Consider the following 22,866-nt stretch of genomic DNA (forward strand, 5'->3'; position numbering starts at 1 on the left):
ATCAAAACTTTAGTCTTGACTCTTGACTCTTTTATGAATGAATCAAGTTACAAACTTTAAGTTTAATGATCTATATTTTGAATGTTACAAACTTTCACTTTCAGTAATTCAATGTGAATGTGTTAATTTTCTTTATAAAAATAGATCAATTATCAAGTATACTAGATTCATAAATGCATACTAGAATCATAGATTTGTACTATGAAATGAATTAGTTTTAGAATTATGTATACTTCTTTTATTTTTTAGCATATATAATGCATATATATATATAGGAATCCTCTACGAATCATTATTGGGGAAAAAAAATCCCGAATCCACGAATATGATTTACATACTTGAATCAGGTTCGTTTCACAAATTGGCAACTAAGATTGTAACATCTGAAAATTCAAGTCTGAAAGAATTAGGTCCGAGTACCTAATTGATTACAAACAACCCTTCCACAGATAGTCAAACTTTCTGTGTGCTCCCTTCACTTGTCCTACAGAAGTACCTGATCACCTACCATGAATTTCCTTGGCCTAACACTACAGTCAAATATCATTTTCACTAAAGCTTGGTGGGTAGTAATACGATTAATCAACTCGTTTAGTTCTTCTTCAATCTTTGTCAGGTACATTATTCTCTTTGCCAATGCATTTTTAAACAACTCATCTTTGATTACTTTCTGCATCTTAGTGGTTTTCAGTTCCAAAGGCAAGGACAATTGTGCTTCAAAACCATATGCTAATTTGAAAGGGGTCAATACCTATCACTCTTTTTGGAGAAGTCTTGTTAGCCCATAAAGCTTCGTAAAGTCTTTTATGCTAGTTCCTTGCATTTTCATTCACGAGCATCCTCATAATAGAAATCGGGTTCTTATTGTTGGACTTGGCCTTTTCGATCCCTTGAGGGTGGCATTATGAGGAGTGTGCCACAAAAATACCATGATTACAGAAAAACATAGTTAATTCTTTAGAAGAAAAGTTTGTAGTATTCTCAATCAAAATCTTTTGAGGAACTCCAAATAGGACCAAGATGTTCTCTTTAAGAAAATGACAAACTACTTTAGAAGTAGTCTTGTTAATAGGGGTAACCTCCACTCATTTTGTGAAATAGTCAGTTTTTGTTAAAATGAGTGTGCCTAGCACAAGATGGAGGATTAAGTGGACCAAAGAAATCTAATCCCCATTGCTTAAAAGGTCCATCAATAATCAGAGGCCTTAATGGTAAAGCTGCAATTTGTGGTTTACATGAGAACAATTTGCATTTTTCGCAACTAGCCACCCACCTATATGCATCTTTGAGCATCCATGGCGACTAGTAGCAACTCTTGAGGATCTTGAATGCCATGACATTTGATGAATAATGACCCCTACAAGCTTCACTCTGAAATGCCCTTAGTAATTTCTCTTTTTGCTCGTTATCAATACATCTAAGCAATGCCCCATGTACGCCTTTCTTATATAGCACACCATCCACAATCACATATTTAGCAACCTTCAACCTTAAATTTCTTTTCACTTTAGGACTCAAATACTGCAAACATTCCACATATGTTAAGTAATGTGCCACATCTATGAACTAGGAATCCTGCAAGCTAAGGACCACCAACAATTCATCTCTCTTCTTTTTTTTCCGCTATCGATTCGCACAACCCTTGGACAAACCAATTTTGTAGGTTTGATATCAATATCAAATTCCAACATCTTCGATACTAAGGCTTCTCTATTGCGCATCCCTATCTTGTTGGGTTAAAATGCTTTTCACGGTAGGGTGTAATGTCCCGTTCCTAATAGAGTCTAATTATAAATACTAAATTAATAATTGAAATATTAATAATAAATTATAATATAATTTATTATTTATATATTATCTATATATTAATTATTATAATATATAGTAATAATAATATATCAATATAATAATATTTAATATATAATTGTAATGACCCTAAAATAATTTGCAAGTAAATAATATATAATTTCTAATAATAATAATATAACAATAAAGAGATTATAAATAGTTAATAAATAAATAAATTAGACAAGCAAAACTAATTCTAACGTATCCCTTGGTACAAATAATTAAAATCTTATATAAACTAAGGGACACGTTTGGACAAAGGACCATTTACTCAAGTATATAGGCTGATTAGCCGGATCATGGAAAGGGCATAAAAATATTTTATTTTAGCTAGAAGACTGGACATCGTCACAGGAAGAAAAAATCAGGCAATATTAAGCAAGCTGCTACAGGAATAAATGAAGGTGTAATGATGACCTTGTCATCCATATAAGACAGAACGCATCTATTTCTTAAGCCGCAAAAGCAAGAAGTTGAAGACCCTTGTCCAGCCAAAAGAGGCAATCAAGACATTGAATGTGAGAGACGTCAAATCAGAATGAAGTCAGTCCAAATTTTAAGTAATAGAAATATACAAATATATCAGGCAAAATCTCAGGTCGGAGGAACAATGAGGAATCTGTTAGAAAGAGCAGTGATGCAAAAGACTGAACACATAATGATTATGATCTAGGGTGTAGAAGGGCATAAGAAAATACTGTCTTTCTTCAATTTGCACGAACTTCTTATGCAGGTGTAAATCCTAGGAATATATCATGCCCCAATAATGAATGCTCAGAATTATCTAATGTATTCAAGGACCATAATATTGATATCTCCATCTATCACTTGCTACAAGAGTCTCCTCTGGGTTTTTTCCAGCAGCATCGGCTTCCTGAGAGGAATACGAACAAAAAATAGGCAAGAATACAATCAAATGAAGCACCCAATAAGTATCAGAGCTTTAAATTAATACAGTTAGCAAACCCTATAAGTATCCAGATAAGAAGTGGGAAGAGATTGTGACTCTTCCTTTACCAAGAGGGAAGGAACGTCAGTTTTCAGAAGTAAATATAGTTTGTTTTCCCCATCATAGACACCGAACCACACACAGTATTAGCTTACTCAGCCGACAGTATCTGATCCAGCACTGCATATAAGGAAGAAGAAACGCCCAAGCACCCCGACAGCCTCCAGTTCAGCTATTCCAGTCACCACGCAGGTACAGGAAAATCAGTAATAACCGCAGGTCAAGAAGGAAGCAATCTATCTCAGTATGAAGGTTGAATGATAAATTTGCCTCAGACAATCCATTAAGAAAATAAATAAATAAAAATTATAGATTGAGACATCCATACAATACCGGACAAAGATTAATAGATATCAAGAAAAAGACTCCCTCTTATCAAGATTGAGGTTAATCATAACAAAGTTAAAGGACAACACATAATATTGGATCCATCTTATGGTTGCAGTACATACAATACAAATTACGGGCAAACCTATCTCATTATATTGATACATACACATATTGGATTTATGAATCAAGTGAATTCAAACAAAATGGGATAATTAATTGAGTAGAGTATCAAAATAAATTATTGAGAGTAAAGGTTTTAATAGGAATAATTCATTAATGAATCGAAGTAATACGAGCACTGTTGATAGCAAAAGCCGACAATACCAGGGCACATTACATAGGGTTAGGAACATACACAATAGAATGAGAATGAAGTATATAGTACCTAAAATGTTTAACAACTTTAACAACTACAAAGGCCTGTTTTGATCAATGAGTATTTCAATTCATGCTTCTTTAGAGATACGCTCGTGAAAGTTGTTGGGATCTCTTCATTAAAGTCATTCTTTTGTGATAATATGCTAAACATGGTGTGTTCTGAAGCATAGCAATACATAATAAAATCTTTCTTGAAATATGGATTGATCAAGGAGGATCTTGTGCAATTACTTCTTTGACAAATTTGAAGGCTTAAGGTGGGAGCTTGTGCAATTACTTCATTAACAAATTTGAAGGCTTACATAACTTAATCACTCCATTTAAAAACATGTTTCTCGCTAATTAAATCTATCATATGTTTAGTGATTTATGCAAAATCTGCTACAAATCATCTAACGAAGTTTACTTGCCCAAAAAAAGATTTAGCCCCACTCATATTGGATAGAAGACTTAAATTTTGGTTATTAGATACAAGTGGCCTAGATATTTGTCTTCCATTATACAAAATACAATTTTTTTAGGATTTAGAGAAATCCCATGGTCCTCAAACTTTGACAAAACAATTTTTAGGTCTTTTAGGTGAATTTTCCTTCTCTTAGAAAAGACTGTGAAATCATCCAAATAAACAACAGTTATTTTATTTCTTAAATGCCCAAACGACAAGTTAATTGCACACAAAAAGGGTTGCACCAGCATTAATTAAACCGAAGGGCATATGACTATATGCAAATGTTCCTCAAAGGGTGGTAAAAATTGTCTTGTGTTGATCCTCTTTTGCCACACTTATTTGATTATATCCTAAGAATCTGTCCAACATCGGCATCATCTTTGATTCCACCACTATCTGCAATATATGATCCAAAACTTGCAACAAATAGTTGTCCTTCAAATTTGTCTTTAACTTCTTCCACAATGTTGTCTCACCACTTCTCTGGAAAGCAATTCTGCCACATGAACATCATTTTCCTCTCACCCAAGGTCGTATCCCTCAATTTTGGTTTTCTTCTCCTCCCTTTCGATTCTCGTCAGATGTTCCCGCTCACCTCCTCCCCTAGGAGTAGGAGTTGAATGGATATGTCAAACTCGATACCTATAGACAATACATTATCATGACCTACAGTAACCATCCTGGGGGGTCGCGTCCACAGATGACCTTTATGCTAAGCACTTCATGGTTATTCAGGATGGGATTATTGCACGTCTATACTACTTGTCTCGGCGCTAGAGTCACGCCCTCTGTATCTTTCTGGGATCCTTTAGAGTTAGCTCCCACCAACTTGGGATTCATACAGATCATTATGTCGATAGAGAGGATTGGATTTGTCACCTGTGTACCTTGGCTAAGGTGGAAACTGAGACCCACTTCATTCTTTGATGCCCCATCTACTACGAGATCAGAGGGAGGTCTCACTATCTATTCAAAGAGTACAGGTCCCTCTCATCTTTTTTCAGATACTCTGTGATCATACTCTACAGCTCCTATTCCCTCAGAGCCAGGCCTTAGATCAACTTATCTCATCCTTTTTCTAGCCCATGTCTCTTGCTCGGCTGGTGAAGTGTGTTGGTTATCAAAATCACAGGTTAGAAACCTACGAGCCTTGCCTGCTCGATGCTGGGTATCTAACTGATTTTGGTTAACGTGACAGGATTAAATCCTCTGCGCTTTAGGTTCTGCTGGACCAAGGCCTGTTTACCTAAATCCTGGATGGCAAAACTTAATTCCAAGATGATTTGTAGCAAACTACAGCAATCCAATGAATTCCTCAATTGGCCAGTATTAAGGAAATGTTTTGAATTATATATCCTCAAACTGCAATTACTTTACTTAAAATGTTATATGTTACTGAAAAGAAAAAGATTTAAAACAAGTTACTATTATGAATATGATCTAATTTTCTTCAAAAGAAAAGAGTTAAAAGATTGTCAGCGTATAAGTCTAAGAACTCAAGAACAGATTAATGATCAGTGCCAAATCTTAATGGGTAATAGAGTCAAACGTACATGCTTTACATACAACTTAATGATATTAATGATACTATATATGTCGATAACTTGCTTATTGCAATGCCACGAATTGATTCACTCATGCATATTCAGATCAGTCTGTAATAATTTAACCTTGATTGGATAAAACAGCTACAAATAGAGGAAAGATTACATAACCCCCAATATTTGTATCGATCAAATCTGAATAGCCGAACAATTCAATGCACTAATTGAAATATCAAATTAGAAATATACAATCATCAAAATCATAAAGGAAAAATCATATACTCTCCAACTCTAAAGCAAAATAAATTTCTTACTGATATGATGAGCAGTTATTTGTATTGAAGACTCTCAGAACTTGTCAGAGTACTATCCAATAAAAACCAACCACAGCCAATCTAAAAAAATTAAGTTCAATTAAGTCTCAGCCTTTATCTGCTTTGCTCAATATTTCAACCCTTTCTTATTGAAGAGTTTGAAGAATGTGTGTGCTTCAACGTATGAGAGAAAATGTTAATAATAATTTCCGTCCCCCCCATTGTCTCTTTTACATCTTATATTTATAAATATTTGAAAAGGTGTCAGTTGCTCAAATTAAACATCACACCTTTTCATGACTAATCATAACTCCTTTCTAATAAAGATTAGAAATTCATTCCTAATACAAACTTTGTATAATGATAATATATCGATGTCGATAAAATTCCTCCCAAAGATAAACTCGGTAATTGGATCAATGCTTCATTTTGAAATTTCTCCTCGTCGCTCTGGATTCTCCTCACTATAGCGGCACTTCATGCTCTACAGCCTTCTTTTTCCCATGCATATATGTCTACACCTTCATTTACAGTGGTAGTTATTTCCTTGCATATGCTGGTGCATCTGAAAACATTGAAGGAACTGAGAAGAACCATTGGCAAAGACATCTTCTTTTTGCCCTTCCATGCGTGAAGATTCCCAGACTTGATTGTATAAAAAGCATCTCCAACACGGGTTCAATCTCCTGTGCTTCTTGCGGGCCAGATTCAACGCATATCCCTCCCTTCGCATGATATCATGTTTCAATCTTTTACTTGCATCCTTTTACAGTTCATTCAAGTATTAGCGCTGGGTACACATGTTGTTCGTTTGTTGCATTATTTGGATATCTACAAAACCATTCTCCACTGCACAATGCTTGCCAAAACACACGTACAAACATAGTAAGTATGCAAGCAAAACTTTCATGGGAAATACTTACCCGAAGATTTTATGGTTGTTGCTGACGCTGAGGAACAAATACGATCAAAGAATAGCACATATCACTGTATCCTTTATTTTTCTATTCCCAACGATGAAAACCATAACCGTGACCAAAACGTGTATTGAATCTACTGTTATTATTCATGGTAACCTTTCCAGCATACACTTGTCGCATCATACATCAAATCCGGTGCCATCTATGAATAGATACGCAAATGATTCTGATTGATTCAGAATAAATAAAATGAAAATCCATTTCGATGTGTAATTTCATTATTTCTTGTCAGCATTAATCATGTGCGATTTGGATCAGACTGATCTATACGTATATCTACACCATTGTAGATTATCCTCTGTTTTAGACTCCAGCCTGAAAAATATCGGTGTTACTGGCTTCCATAGATAGACCTGAAAATCATATAAAACATCTTACTGGGCTTCAATTTGCTAATTACCTTTCAATTGCCATATGTTATACAAAAAAGGAACTTTTTAGATGCATATACAGGTGCCTATCAAAGGACACCTTGCTGAATGATTTCTTCAATGTCACCAAATATACAGTACCATGTCTTCTCTGAAGGATTCCAAATAAAACGTCCTATTATCAAAATCTCTGAACCTTCCTTTGAATAAGCCCAATCAGGGGGAATCTTATTAATTTTGAAATAGTGTATATGAGCATCAATGACACTCAAATCTTATTCCAATTGACGATCCCCATATTTTTTAACTGATCAGTATGCTATGGGCTATGAGTAATGTACATATTTATCACTTCATTTTATACCCATGCGAAACTATCCAACTCCTAAACCTCTCCATGGTGACTGTTCATCTTGCTAAAAGTCTCGATTATCATCCCTGGAATCTGTGAGGAACCTTAAACCTTGGCGAATGGCAATTGCAGAAAAATACTGAATATGACTCAATATGAAGTTGTGCCTAAAAAAAAATCATTTTCCTTTATGTGGTTGGTGAACGCGCATTGCTCCTCAAATTGCTTTAACAGACATAGGCTCTTTCATCAAAAGTATTGAAGGAAAGCTTCATGTAAGCTTTGCATTGTCCAAACCATCATAGCAATCTCAACACTACTGCCTTATTGTGCAGTCACTTCGTTGAATATACCATAGTTAACCCTGTCTTGGAGACTCCACAAATTATTTTGAATTGCCATATGGTGCTTCGTCCATTACACCTGTCGCTGATACACACATATACTTTGTAAGGTTGACATAAAATAGACTCAACAATTGTGATCAATAGGTCAGCATGCCTTCATGTTTTCATATGCAGCCCGCCCTTTCATGCAAAAGATTGCAAATTAAATGAAATATATGTATTGGTTAATAATAAAAATGTGTACAATTGGAAGCAAAAAGTCAAGCTCCATCAAAGTGGTCGTCCATCACTCCTATCTCCTACCACACCAGATCTATGAGACCCCATAACGGGTTCAATCAGCAACGGTACTCAGAGACAGCCCAAGGCTCTCAGTCACCCCAGACCATATTCTTTGGTGTTGGACTTCTTCCCACCAAACAAGGAACCCTAGTCCTTTCCTTGGTTGTTCTCTTTTGCTTTTTTGTATGCTCTTTCTTGGACACCATTTAGTGCTCCTTTTGTTGGTTGTTTCCTTGGTTGTATGCTTTCAGTCCCTTAGAACCTTTTGGCGGTCTCTTGTTGGACATTAATATATTTAACTTATCTTATTTTATCTCTATGGTGAGGCACACCTAGCTTGTTGCGGACGGATACCCTCAATTCTTGGCTCTTTTGGTGGTTGTTGTTTATGCTTTCCTTGGGCACTATTTGGTGTTCCCATTGTTGGTTGGCCTCTCTTGTTGTGCTTTGGCAAACCCTTTAAGCCTCTTTTGTGGTCTTTTGTTGGACATTAATAAATTTATCTCATCTCATCTTATCGAATCTTGCAAGGAATGAAATGTATCATTTTTGAAAACCTATCTACCACAAAAAAAATTTGAATCATGCTCTCTAAGTCATTGGAAAACCAAGAACAAAGTCCATACTAATATCCTCCCATAGTTTCTCTTGTATAGGTAATGGTTGATATAACCTTGTATTTTGCTTGGTTCCTTTTGTCATCTGACATATTCGACAACTTTGTATAAATTTCTTAACATCTCGTTGTAATTATGGCAAGAAAAATTCTCACTAACCAGAGAAATGGTTTTATCTCGACCAAAATGTTTAGCCAACCCTCTACTATGCTCCGCTTTGATCAGATTCTCTCTCATAGAACTCCTTGGAATGCAAAGTTGACTACCTCTGAATAACATACCATCCTATAACATGAAGTCCAACCATTTGGTTTGTCTAGAGTAACAAGTTTTGTACAAGCTTCGCCAAAATCAAGATCCTCAGGGTAGAAACTCTTGAGTTCCTTGAACCCAATGACCTCAATTTGCATCTCTGTCAACAAAATTTGTCTCCTAAGGGCATCTACAACCCTATTAGACTTTTCATTCCTATATTTCAAAACAAAAATGGAACTCTGTAAAAACTCAACTCATTTAAAATGTCTTTGATTCAACTTTCCTTGACTATTCAAATATTGCAAAGCTTGGTGATCAATATATAAAACTAACTCTTTAGGCAAAAGATAATGTTTCTACTTCCTCAATGCTTGAACTATAGCATAGAATTCCCAATCATTTTCATGTCATTCAACTTATTACTGAAATAAGCAATGGGTTTACCTTCGTGACTCAAAACAATTCCAATGGCATTACCACTAGCATCACAGTCTACTTGAAACACCTTATTAAAATCTAGAAGTGCTAAAACATGCTATTCTGTAACTTTTCTTTTCAAAAATTCAAAACTCTTGTATGCTCTGACAGTCCACTTAAACTATTTCCTATCCCCTCTCATTGTTTTAGTCAAGGATCCATAGATACTACTGAAATTTTTGATAAACTTCCTGTAAAAGCTAGCCAAACCATGAAAAGATCTTACCTCAGTAGCACTCCTTGGAGTAGGCCATTTAAAGATAGTCTTCACCTTCTCTGGGTCTATTTTAAGACCTTTCATTGATACTACAAATCCTAAATACACCAACTCCCTTAATTTCTCAAAGATCCTATGAATGTGCATTATATGCTCTTCCAATATCTTACTCAATAAATTATCGAAATAATTAATGACAAACTCACCTGAAAATTCTTTCAGTACCTCGTTCATAAGTCGCACAAATGTGCTTGGTGCATTGGTTAGCCCAAAAGGCATTACTAACGACTCATACAAGTTCATTGCCTTCAAGGCTATCTTCCATTCATCTCCTTCTTTGATTTGGATTTGGTGATATCTACTCTTGGGATCTATCTTTGTGAAATACACGGATCCACTCAAACAATCCATACTATCATCCATCCTTGGAAAGGGAAATCTGTACTGAATAGTGATCTTGTTGATAGTTCAAGAATATGTACACTTCCTCCATTCTCCATTTTTTTTTGGGTTAGTACTGCAAGTACAACACATGGACTCAAACTCTCTTGAATCAACCCCTTCTGCAACAACTCCAATATTTGTTTGTTCGACTCTTCGCTATCTGTTGGAGTTATTCTATGTGCTACCTTATTTGGAAAAATGGCCCCTAGAATCAAGTCCATCTAGTCATTGATCTTTCTCATTGGTGGCAATCCATCAGGTACGTTATCGGATAAAATATCTTGAAACTCAGCGAACAAATTTGCAACTTTTTTAAGTACATCTTCTACTTCCTCTTTACCAACTTTTGGAAATAAAGAAAAACACATATGTTCATGCATGATGCCTTCTAAGAACTTCCTTCCATCAACTAAACATGTTCTAGTATTACTGCATTCATTTTCCTTTGTTTCGTTCAAAGGCTTTCAGCTTGTGTCTGACTTCATCCTTTGTCGAAGAATAGGTAGTTGCATATCCATCATGTACTGCTCGATGAACAAACTGCTAGGATCACCCTAACAACAAATGACAAACATCCATAGGCATAATATCACATAGCACCTCATCATGGCAGTTCCCAATCTTCAACTTTACCAAACATTGTTCATTAACGAAAGCCTTATGATCCTTTTGCGACCAACCAATCTGGTAGGGATTCGGATGCTTCTTTCTTTCTAACTTCAACTTATCAACCATTTCTTCAGAAACAAGATTATATGTGCTAGTACTATCAACAATGACATTGCATACTTTACCAATACCCTTACACCTTGTGCAGAACAAATTCTTCCTTAGCTCAGGTTCATTGTCATCGCTCAATAAAGCTCTTTTGGTAACCAAGACTTCTCTTTCAACATCTTAAGAATGTGATGACTTGGCATCTTCATCTACATGCACAACTCGTGCATTGCCCTCTAGTCTTCTATTGGTTCTCCCTTGATGTTGAGGATACTCATAAGCTCTATGTCCTCTACAATGGAAACATGTCCCACGAAAACCTTCTCTTCCTCTTCCTCTCCAATCTCTGTTATTTTGGTCATGGGAATTATTGGAATTATTTTTCCTCTGATTCTGACCGCCACTTGACTCATCATTATTTTTCTTATCTTCATTTCATCCTTCATAAGACTGTCCACTAGATATTCCAACACGAGCTCTTCCACCTTGCTTGCTTTCGAACTTCTTGTTCAGCTTTTCTTCCACCTAAAGCAAATCGGTATGCCTCTTCAATACTGGTCATTCTAACCAGACTTAATTCCTCCTAAATATGTGGCCTTAACTATGGCAGTGAAAGATCTACTTATTAGAATTAAAAGACTAAATAAAGTAATAAAGTGAATTTAAGTAAGAGTTTTGGGAAAATTCTCGAAAAAAAGCTTATAAAAAGGGGGATTGAGAGCCCATTTGGCTTGTTAAAGTTTATTATTACTCATCTGAAAACCGCTTTGGTTCTAGTGTTTAGGACGTGGTCTATCTCAACCATCATGAGGATGAAATCCCTCTTGAAGATTAAGTATGGAAGTGAAAGATCTCCTCCAGCTAATTTGTTGGAGATAACTTACAAGTATTTCATACTGCATTTACAATTGAGTTTATCAAATTTCTGCGGTCTCTTTTACAGACAAATTTGCAGATTTCTGATAAAACTGCTCATATTTGGTGTTAGATGCCTTTCCTAAAGTTTTATTTAGAATTTTCTGAGTTTGGAAGTTCGTGATTGAAGCATATATTTCGTTTCTGGAATTGATTCTATTTTGGGAATTCTTATTCACAAAGCAATGCAGTTTGGTTTATTCCAATTGCTAATCAGATTGGGGAACCTAAAGCATATATTGCTAGAAATAGGATTTATAGAATTGTGGTTGGACACCTACGGTATTTGTTAATTTGTGCAGTATTTTGGGTGTCTTCATCACTGATATGCATCATTGGCATTTTGAAGGAGCAACAAGGGTTTGACAGATTTGACTTCATTTGGAGTTCAAGTTTTCCGTTTTCAGATCTCCATCAGTCTTATCTCACAACAGCAGCAAATGGGTATGCTTGTATTGTGTTTTTATGGAATTTTGGCCATCTGGATTGTTAATTCTATAACTTTGATATCATATTGTTCTGGACTACAGATCGTCAGATCTTGTAAAGCATAAATATCCTTAGAAGGATTTATATCTTATGTAACCTTATATGTTTGATCAAATCGGCGTCTTTCCTTGGAACCATTCAAATGTTCTAATTTGCATAAGTTATAGTTAGTTTATCTACTAACTAATTGTAAATCTGGGAGACGCCAATCTTGGCAACATAGCTAGGAATTTGTATAGAGGGCCGAACTAGCAAGAGTTATGGCCTTGGAGGACATGCCTCTTGGGTGCCTTATAAATAAGAGATAGATATGTGGATAAAGGACACACATAGAAAAAGTCTGCTCCTTTAGCATTCCCTGCCTCATACAAATTACTAGCAGAATTAATCATATTATTGCAGAACTATACATCAGCCAAAGGATACTGTATCTACTGCATAAGATTGATATAGATCATCTTCAGCAGACTAAGTGAAGGCATATATCAGTTTGATTGTTCAGAATTTGTAGAAACTTTACATGGATATCCATTGTTTTAACTTTTGATAAAACATCATACTCTCAGTTCTGAAATAAGTCTGAAAATTATTTCTGGTTATGAACGTTTTGAAATGTTAAAAAATTATTCTGTTGCAAGTAAATTTATTACTATATCACTTTCTGCATCTCTGTCTATTTCTATAAACAACTCAAACAAACAAACAAAAATAAGGATGCATATTTCAATATTACAATAACTTTGGATCTCTCGAGAATGCCAATATGATGCTTTCTAAAACCATTTAGACCTTGAACCTGCAAAGGGTTCATTCATATACAGGGAGAGGCATATGACAGGCATGAGAAAATACATAGGCACGTTTAACAGATATATCACACAAGACTAGAAGGCTATAATGGAAGTCTCAAGGTTGTAGAATCTGTTTCCTGTGCAAATTTATTAAAGAGAAAATTATTCCTTGCACTTGTAGACAAACTTCTATCCAGGAAGATAGACTATACTACACTTTTGGCATATCAAAAGTGATCCTAATGCAGTGCATTTGAAACAGCATCATTTGCTTTAAAACAATCGTTGTATCGTTATAAATTTGAGCATTTCATTTAGTTGAAAATTGAGATAATAATATTCATTCAAAGTGAAAATGAAATATATTTTTAAAATATATTAAGTTAGAATCTATTTCACAAAATTCTTAACACTAATTTCATGTTAAGTGCTTGGAAAATTCATTCTGAAAATATTAAGTCTAGATAGTGGTTTTGAAAGCTTACTTGTTAAGCATTGCTACAATGTTTTCACGAGTTGTAGGTGACACCAAAAGTGTGATTGCATTCTTCTGCATGAAACATTATGTGATCATTACTTCACACGAATAGTGACAAATAAGAGATTTCAAGACTATATTTTCTCCAGAGACATCTTTTATATGAAATTTGATAATAGATAGATACAAATACTTTTAAAAAAGAGAACGATGTGGAGTTGCACTTCATTGAATGTTTTTGGAACGTACGGAGAGTCTCTTCAGTTCTGGAAGATGTAAGAGATGGTATATGGCATCCGAAACACAAGTTTTGGAAAAAGAAAGAGAGGACCAAAACAAAGCTTCTGCCCACATTGATGAAATCAATAGTTTCAACAGGAAGAAAAAGCATAAAAACAATGGAAAATTCATTTATATCACAGTTACTTTGTCTCTAACTTGGAGAAGATTAAATTGATTTGCTATCAACACCAATGAATTCATTACAAAAATCTATGTGCATCCACTAGCATTTGAAACCTCAATTTTCCTTATTCTTCATGTGTTTCTTAATCTCCTAGGCTCCCAAAGGGAATATAAATCTATTTATAGTCCTCAAGAGATGTATATAAATCATAGTTCCTAGACTCGGATTCAGTGTGCACTCAGCCAGACTAACCTGACTTGGGACTCGAGACTTGGCAAAAACTTGGTAAGATTCGGTGAAGTGAAAATAACCAATAAATTTAGAGATTTTCAGGGAATTAAGAAAAAATTCATGCACCCTTTACTAAATAACCCTTAAAAACACAAATAACATCATCAAATAGAAGCTAATTTGATCACATACACAAATTCACATCAATCACATAAGTATAAACTAAAAAACAGAGTGTAGCTTTAGGAAATAGCACACGATTTATAATTATTCTCAAATATATAGAAAAATTGCAGAATATGAAATCCATCGCATCGAATGTTCCAAACAAATATCAAACTAAAAACCACATGTCTATGGTTCAACTACTTAGAAGAGAAACAATCCTTCGTATAAAGGCATCTAATGTAGGTCCTGGATGATATACCAGCCATAATATTTTTTCAACTAGGAATATGCAAAGATTTAGAAGGGATGTGTATTTATCAAGTTTTATGATCACAATATATTACTGACCTTTAACTTGCTCAGACTTATAAATTGATGGGAGTTTAGGGAACACCAAAACAAGGTTGAGGTAGCACCCCTTATAGAGGTTTCAGGGTGAGAAACATAGAGAGATAGGATTGGATCTTGGAGGAGAGAGGCGAGAGAAATATAAAGAAAGGTAAAGAGAGGAGATAGACGAAAAGTGTGTAATGTCCCCTTTTTAGCATGACAATGATAAAGGATGGATTTAGCCTATTAGTGAGTCCGTGTAGGCTAATACTAGTGATAAGAGGACCCAATTGAGAATTATGGCTCCATTTAATTGGACTTACTATTTGTAGTAAGTCAACAGATGGTTCCGATGAGTTTAAATGAGTTGAATAATGCTCTTAGTTTTTATATTTAGCTTTTAGTTTGGGCTCCAAGAATCTTGGAGGGATCGTCTGCTTTTAGTAAGTTGCCCCATCAAGTTCATTCATCATCTTTCTTCATCAGGATCACTCATGTTGTCAAATTTTAATTCTGACGCTTCTTCAATCATTTTCGCAAGACGAGTAAATTATGATTATTATTTAATTAAATACACTAGGGTTGTTATTTTTGTTGGTATTGTATATTGGTTACCTTAGTGTCATAGCTCGTTGGAACCAGGTTCAAAAAGTTTTAAAGCTTGGGCACAAAAAACAATGACCTTCTATGTGATAACATCATGAGATTGATGAAAAGGGTAAGGGGTTAATAAGTTATATTATTCAAATATGTGCCTAAGCATAAAGAAAAGGGCATTTAGGTAAAAAGGGTCTTCATGAAGATAAATGTTGGAGTAATAAGGAAGATTTATTTTATTATAATAAAAGCAATGGCTAGTTGCAAATGAAATCATTATTAGATATCTTTTGATTGCATTTAGTGAAGAAGTTGGTCTTGAGGGTTTGAAGAAATTTCATGGTTGGATGCCATGTCTTTGCTTGCACTTTGAGCCATTCTTGTTAATGGTGAATCGTGCCATGTCTATTGGCTGATAATCTACAATCTGACAAGCTGATTGGACATTTTTCCTAAAAGGAATTTGATATAAATAATTGTTCGGCATTGAGAAATTGAGCGGATATCATTGGAGAACTTGGTTCATCTATCATAAGTGGCGTTTGGAGTTATTGCAAGCAAAAGGAAGAGGTTGCGATCATATTTTCTGTAGCAGCATTGAAAATATTCCAAGTTGTGATCTATTCTTAGGACCAGCGTTTCTTGGTTATGAGCTGCAATTTGAATTGTGGTGGCAACATTTGAGTAGGGGAAGATTGCATTTGTGATTTCAAGCATCCTCAAACGTTCCACGTTGGAGAACTACATTTACCAGGTTCCTTACAAATTCTGAATTAATTGTGTTGCATTCACCATTGTAAACATTTTGAAATTTCCTTACAATGAATAAGTTAGTGTGCAAGTTTGGAATTGTGTAATGTTCCGAAGGTGAACTTGGCCTGAAGGCAATCTCGGCTCGAAGGCAATTGTCTGTGTCACACGTCCTCAAGGTGGAGTTGTCCATGCTACACGGCCTCAATTTCCTGTGCTACATGGCCTCAGTTGTCTGTGCTACATGGTCTCAGGGTGGAGTTGTCCATCCTATATGGCCTCAATTGCCCGTGCTAGTAATGTTTCCATTCCCCTGCATTTTGAATGATCGAACGATTGTGGAGGTCATCTGGTCTCAGTGGGAAGTTGTACGGTTGGAGTAGGATGTCGTACGGTCAGAACCAAAGGTTGTACGGTGCAATGTTGGAAATCTGGGAGGTGACTCAAAAAGCCGTATGGTAGTCAAGTTGGGGAAGCAGTTTTCTCTGTACAATGTGTGGGCAATGATGTATGGTTTGGGTAGGCCGTATGGTGGGGGCAAGAAGATCCGTACGGTTCAGGCTATGGGTGCCAGTACGGTGGAGACAGTGGGTGACGAATTGCCAATTCCTCCTACACCAATGAACAAATGTAAATTGCTAGAACAAGATAGTTGAGAATAGAATTGATGGAGCTTCACTGAATAATATTAACAATTGCAAACAAAGATAGTGTACAAATTTGCTAGACCCAAGAAAGTAATACCAAGACAGAATAGGGTGAGAGTTGAATTCCACCGAAACTGGAATAGCCAAGTAGGGAAGATCTTTCACTTCCGAAATGGCGAACAACAGAGAATCCCAACTGGAATTTGCAGTACAAAAAAGAATAATCAAAATCGCATACCAACAACTACCTAAATGTCGTGCTTAAATACCCTTTGGAGGAACTTCCCGAGGGTTTACAAATATAGCCGATGGCCACAACTATGGAATTAATTTTTTTTAAATGGGTCTATGATATACTAAATTGATTGGCCCATAAACAAAGATTTGATTAATTATTTATTTTATGACAAGAACATTACAATCCTCCTATACCAAAATTTTCTTGTCCTCAAGAAAATGCAATGTCGAATGCTGCAGAATGTGTTCACCTTCCCAAGTCGCGTCGTCCAACAACAAATTTTTTCAGTGTACCAAGTATTACCTTAGGGTATGGTTCCGTAAAGTCCTTTCTATATATCAAGGATCTCAGTCAGTTCTACCACAAGCTTCCCTTCTTCATTGAGCGACGGAAGATCTCTGGTTACTGCGATGTTCTGTCTCACAACTTTCTTCAGGCAAGAGACATGAAATACATTATGGATGCAGCTTCCTTCTGGAAGTTCCAGTTCATAGGCAACTTCACTGATGCAGCGAGCTCCACAATAAGGACCATAAAAACGTGGCTTTAATTTTTCTTTCCCCTTTGCCTTCAATGAGGACTGCCTATATAGTTGGAGTCTAAGATAGACCAAGTCTCCCACTTCAAAACTTCTCTCGATCTAGTGTCTGTCAGCGTAGAGTTTTTGTCGATTTTGCGCCCTTTCTAAGTTCTCAAGAATCTCAAGATGTCTTGCCCTTCATGAAGCTAATCCCTCGCCCTCGGTGCACAGCCGTCACCCAGTACCATGTCAATAAATGAAAGGGGTTCATACCTGTATAGTGCTTTGAAGGGTGTCATCCCAATGGACATGTGATAAGTGGTATTGTAGCAGTTATCTCCCAAATACATCCATTTGACCCATGCCCGTTGTTGTGCCGAAATGTAGTTTCGATGGTAGCCCTCTAGCCATTTTTTCACAATCTCTATCTGTCCGTCTGTCTGAAGGTGGTAGCTCGTATTTGCAACAATTATGTTCCTACCAATCAAAACAATTTTGTCCGGAAAATACTGAGAAATCGACCATCCCTATCACTAACAATGTTTCAGAGTAACCCATGCATACGAAAAACTTCTCTGAAAAATAAGTTGGCTACCTATTTGGCTTGGAAATTTGAGATGACAAAGAAGTGTGCATACTTCGGCAGTTTGTCAACCACCACAAAGATACAATCCTTCCCGTTTACCTTAGGAAGTTCGGTGAAGTCCATGGAGATACTTTCCCACTTCTGTTCTGGTATAGGCAAGGGTTGTAGTAACCTGACAGGTAAAGTATGTTCGGATTTGTTTTGTTGACAAATTGCACATTCCCGTACGTACTGAAATACATCTCCTTTAAATGTTCCTTCCATCAAAACCTCACCCCGATGTGTCCATAGGTTTTGAGAAAACCAAGGTGTCCAGCCAGGGGTGCGGTATGTATTTCCTCAAGATTCTCTGCTTCAATTTGGATTCAAGCACTAAGTATATCCGATCCTTATAGTAAATGACGTCATCCACCACCTTGTATCAGTCGTCCTCAGTTTCATCGTCCATTAGCTTACATGCAAATGTGTTTTTAGAATATTCCACCAATAAGTGTGCTTTCCAGTCAACTGAAATTTGAGATAGTAAACAAATGGTTGTTTTCTTGACAAGGCATCTGCAACCACATTGTTCTTTCCCTTCACATATTCAATGTCAAAATCAAAAGCCTGAATCTTACTTACCCTTTTTTTTTTTCCTTTCATTCAGATATCGTTGCTATAGAAAATATCTCAAACTATTATGCTTAGTATGAACAACAAACTTGGCACCTACCAGATATTGTTGGAATTTGGCTAGTGCATTCACAATGGCCAACATCTCTTTGTCATAAATGGAATATAAATGCTCCACTTGTGTAAGCTCCGACTTTCATAGGCTACAGGGTGTCTATCTTGCATTAATACCACATCAATGCCTTCTCCAGATGTGTCACACTCTAGAATGAATGTTTGAGTGAAATCAGGTAAGGCAAGAACCAGGCAAGTGTTTTTTGCTTCTTTTAACTTATCAAAAGTGTGTTGTGCCATTTCATTCCGCTGGAAGCAACCTTTCTTAGTCAAATTTGTCAATGGTGTGCTGAGCTTAGAGAAACCATTTAAAAACCTCTGGTAATAGTTGCACTATCCCAAGAACCCTCACAACTCATAGAGCAATTTTGGTGGGGGCCAATCCAGGATAGCTTGAATCTTCTCCTAGTGGACCTACACTCCATATTTATTGACAACATGCCCTACATACAACATTTACGTCATCCTGAATTCACACTTAGATTGCGTGGCAAACAAAGACAGAGCCTTCGCGATCCCTAGGACTTCATCCAAATGTCTCAAGTGTTCTTCCCAAGTTTTGTTGTAAATAAGGATATCATCAAAAAACACCAGCAAGTACTTACGCAACTGTTTGTTGAAGATGCAATTCATGCAAGATTGACAAGTAGCCAGTGCATTCGTTAATCCAAACGGCATGACTAGGAACTCATAATGCCCGTAGTGACAACAAAAAGTCGTCTTCTCCACATCTTCCCACATGAAGATCTAATGGTATCCGGAACAGAGATCTATTTTAGAAAACTAAACTGCACCATGCAACTCATCCAATAATTCATCGATCCTAGGAATAGGGTATCTATTTTTTATTGTCTTCTTATTCAGCGCACAGTAGTCCACACACATGCGCATCGTCCCATCCTTTTTGACTAATATTGTTGATGATGCAGAAGGGCTAGAGTTGGGACGGATCCATCCTTTCTCGAGCAGTTCCTGAATCATCTTCTCGATCTCATCTTTACTTTTTTTGGGATGGTGGTATGGCATGGTGATAATTGATTTGGCGCTAACTTCCAACTCGATGGTATGCTCAAACCCGCGATGGGGGGGTATTCTAGGAGAAATGTCTATAAAAACTTTATCATGGGTACTCAAGATATTTTGAAGATCATCATCCCAGTGCGACATTTATTGCCCTTTTATTGGTTCTGTCAAAACAAAACAATGTACAGCCCATGCAATGTCATTGTGTCGAAAAATGGCCTCCATCCGCTATGTGGAAACTTCCTTCGGTCCCTCATTGACCATCCAATAGAGAACAACCTTCTTCCCATCAACAACAAAAGTGAAGTTCATCTGTTTGAAACTATGTGTATTCATCAAGCATCTCCATCCACTATATGCCCAAAATAACCTCCATATCATCTAGGTCCACTATAAAGAAATCCTCCATCACTATGTCGTTAGCCATGGTGATACTCAGTTGGAGAACAACGTGCAAACAAGACAAAAGTGTTCATTCGGCAACCTTGACCTGGAATCCTATGTGTCTCAGTAGATAGACCTCTTCGTTTCACCAAAGATGAGTTTATGAAGTTTAGAGTGGCTTTGCTATCAAGCATCACCATGACCCTTTGTCCTTGAAGGGTTCCCCATACACAAAACACTGTACATCTCGAGCTGTCAGCTAAGGCGATGGTTCCTCCACACCGTACCAATGCGGCAATTCTCTCTATATGGTTTAGATTAACCATTTTGGAGTCCTCATGAGGGTAGTCATCTTCTGTGGGTAGATCCTCTTGATAGTCCTCATCATCAGATACAACTTCAATGTAGTGTATTTTTCCTTTACCAAGGCATCTATGATTAGGTTCCCACAGTCCCTTGCAATTGAAACATAATTTCTTCTTTCAGAGCTCCTCTTTGGTAGCTTCATCCAATGAAGGCTCATCTTGGTCCCTTGGAAATACTGGCAGTTTGGAGTGTGAGTAACCTCAAGAGGATGATGTTGATGATGATGTCATGCTTCACACCTTTTTAATAGCCTCCAAAAGGGTGGTAGGATTGAAACCTTTTACCCAACCCCTCTCAGGTTCCATCAGTCCATCCATGAAGAGCATTATTCGTTTCCTTTCTGAAATGTTCATGACCAACACGGAGACTTTCTAAAATTATGTGATGTATTGGTCCACCAATCCATTTTGCCTCAGTTGCGCCAACTCTTTGAAATTAAGTTTTGGATCTTTACCATCAAATCGATCTATCAATCTTTCAGTGAATTCTGCATAAATACTTACGTGATCATGCCCCAGTGTGATAGTGCCATGATTCCACCATTCATGCGCCACACCCTCCGAGTGAAGTGTTGCAAATTTGATTGCTTCTTCTTCTGGTATTGGATTAAGTTGGAAGTATCAACCTTCATCACCCATGCTTGGGTAGATATGGATCCGAATCCGTCAAATGGTGACAGATTTACCTTACTCAACTTTCTTCTAAGATGATCATTAAAATATCCTCGGTTCTACCTCCGGAATATCTCATTCTCAATTTTGTGTAATCTTTGTAGGATATATCCTCCTCCAAATTTGCATTCTTCTAGTCTTCTCTCAATTGTTCTTGAATTTCCCCAAAGGTTGTCTTGTTTCCTCCATGTGGTACCTCCGTTCGTGGAAGGAAAGATAGCATGGAAGGTCGAGAGCGTGTTGGATGAGGATTTGCCTTACCCAACACCAAGTCCTCACTGTGACCATTTTGTTCACCGGATATTTTATTGTCAGCCAATTTCCTGAGAGTTTCTTCCATAATTCATTGAGTATCATTAATCTAAGCCCGATTCCTTGAAAGATCTCTTAGTATCAGCATGAGTTCGGTAGGAGTGGGTTCTTGATCCACCATTCTATCAACTGAATGGGATCTTCATCTCTTCCAGCTATAAACTTTCATTCACTGTCCACAGGCTAGCTAGATCGTTTGCTCTAATACCACTATAATGTCCCTTTCCCAGAATGACCCAGGGTGTCCTTCCTCTGTGCCCAAAATTGCAAATCGAAATCAACTTTTGTTGTGCCTAGAGGTAAGTTTCAAAGTTCGTACGGTGAGGGGATAATGGTGGTCATACAGTAGCAACTAGCAGAACCGTAAAGGGGGAGCAGGTGTGCTGCAGGGTCGTACGGTGGTGAGTAGGTATGCAACCATACGAAATCAAAAGGACAAGGTCGTACGGTTTAAGGGGCATCTATATGGTGAAGCATTGCAGGGGTCATACGGTCAATGATGCGGGTCGTACGGTAGTGCTTAGGGAGTTGTACAGTGGTGAAGGGAAGATGTCGTACAATGATGGAGATGTAGGGTGTGGTGTAAGAGGCCATACAGTGATGAAAGTGATGCAGTACGGTGTTGCCTCTCTGATTCGCTAATGCTAAGACTTCCAGAATAGAATTGATAACTTGAAGGAAAATGTATAGAAGACACCGAAGTATATTGAGATAGTAATAGATAGATATATTCCAGACAAGAATTGTCTTCCAGATTTGTCAGATCCGAAGCAAAGAAGTACAATGGACGAAATAGGGTGAGGGTTGATTCCCACTGAAACCACGATAGCCAAATAGGGAAGATCTTTAACTTCCAAAATAGCGAACAATAGAGAATCCCAACAGGAATTCACCACATACCAACTACTACTTACATGTCGTGCTTAAATACCCATCGGAGAAACTTTCCGAGGGTTTACAAAGAAAGCCGACGGCTACACCTACCTACAAAAACAATTAAATAAAAATGGGTTCGAGATAATACTAAATCAATTGGCCCATTAGCAAAGGTTTGATTAATTATTCATTTTATGACGGGAACATTACACCTCTACCCAACTTAGGTAAATTTCACATTCTTGACTCAAAATTGTACTTTAATTTCTCACTTCCAAATTTAGCCAAATTCTCCAGCTTTATTCTAAGAAGGCCTTCTAAATCCTAGATTGTTTCCAAATCTGCTCAACTACCTACACCTACCAGCAAAAAAAGGTCATCCCATTTGCAATGGGGTGATGGTGTAATGTCCCTTGGATAGTTGTCATGGGA

The 22,866-nt window shown here is 36.8% G+C and overlaps 1 protein-coding gene across 1 annotated transcript in view; it reads right to left on the minus strand.

The window, feature by feature from the left end:
• The window catches only part of LOC149535827 (putative transferase At1g60990, chloroplastic), a 299,942-nt gene that overhangs the window by 152,849 nt on the left and 124,227 nt on the right, over positions 1-22,866 (minus strand). Inside the window, exon 6 of the mRNA XM_089803727.1 lies at positions 13,611-13,675. Coding sequence (XP_089659853.1) covers positions 13,611-13,675 — 65 coding nt within the window. The remainder of the gene's footprint in view (positions 1-13,610; positions 13,676-22,866) is intronic.

This window comes from Cupressus sempervirens, chromosome 10, assembly GCF_028749045.1.
Source record: "Cupressus sempervirens isolate cs-2001-9-10 chromosome 10, ASM2874904v1, whole genome shotgun sequence".
Taxonomy (NCBI): domain Eukaryota; kingdom Viridiplantae; phylum Streptophyta; class Pinopsida; order Cupressales; family Cupressaceae; genus Cupressus; species Cupressus sempervirens.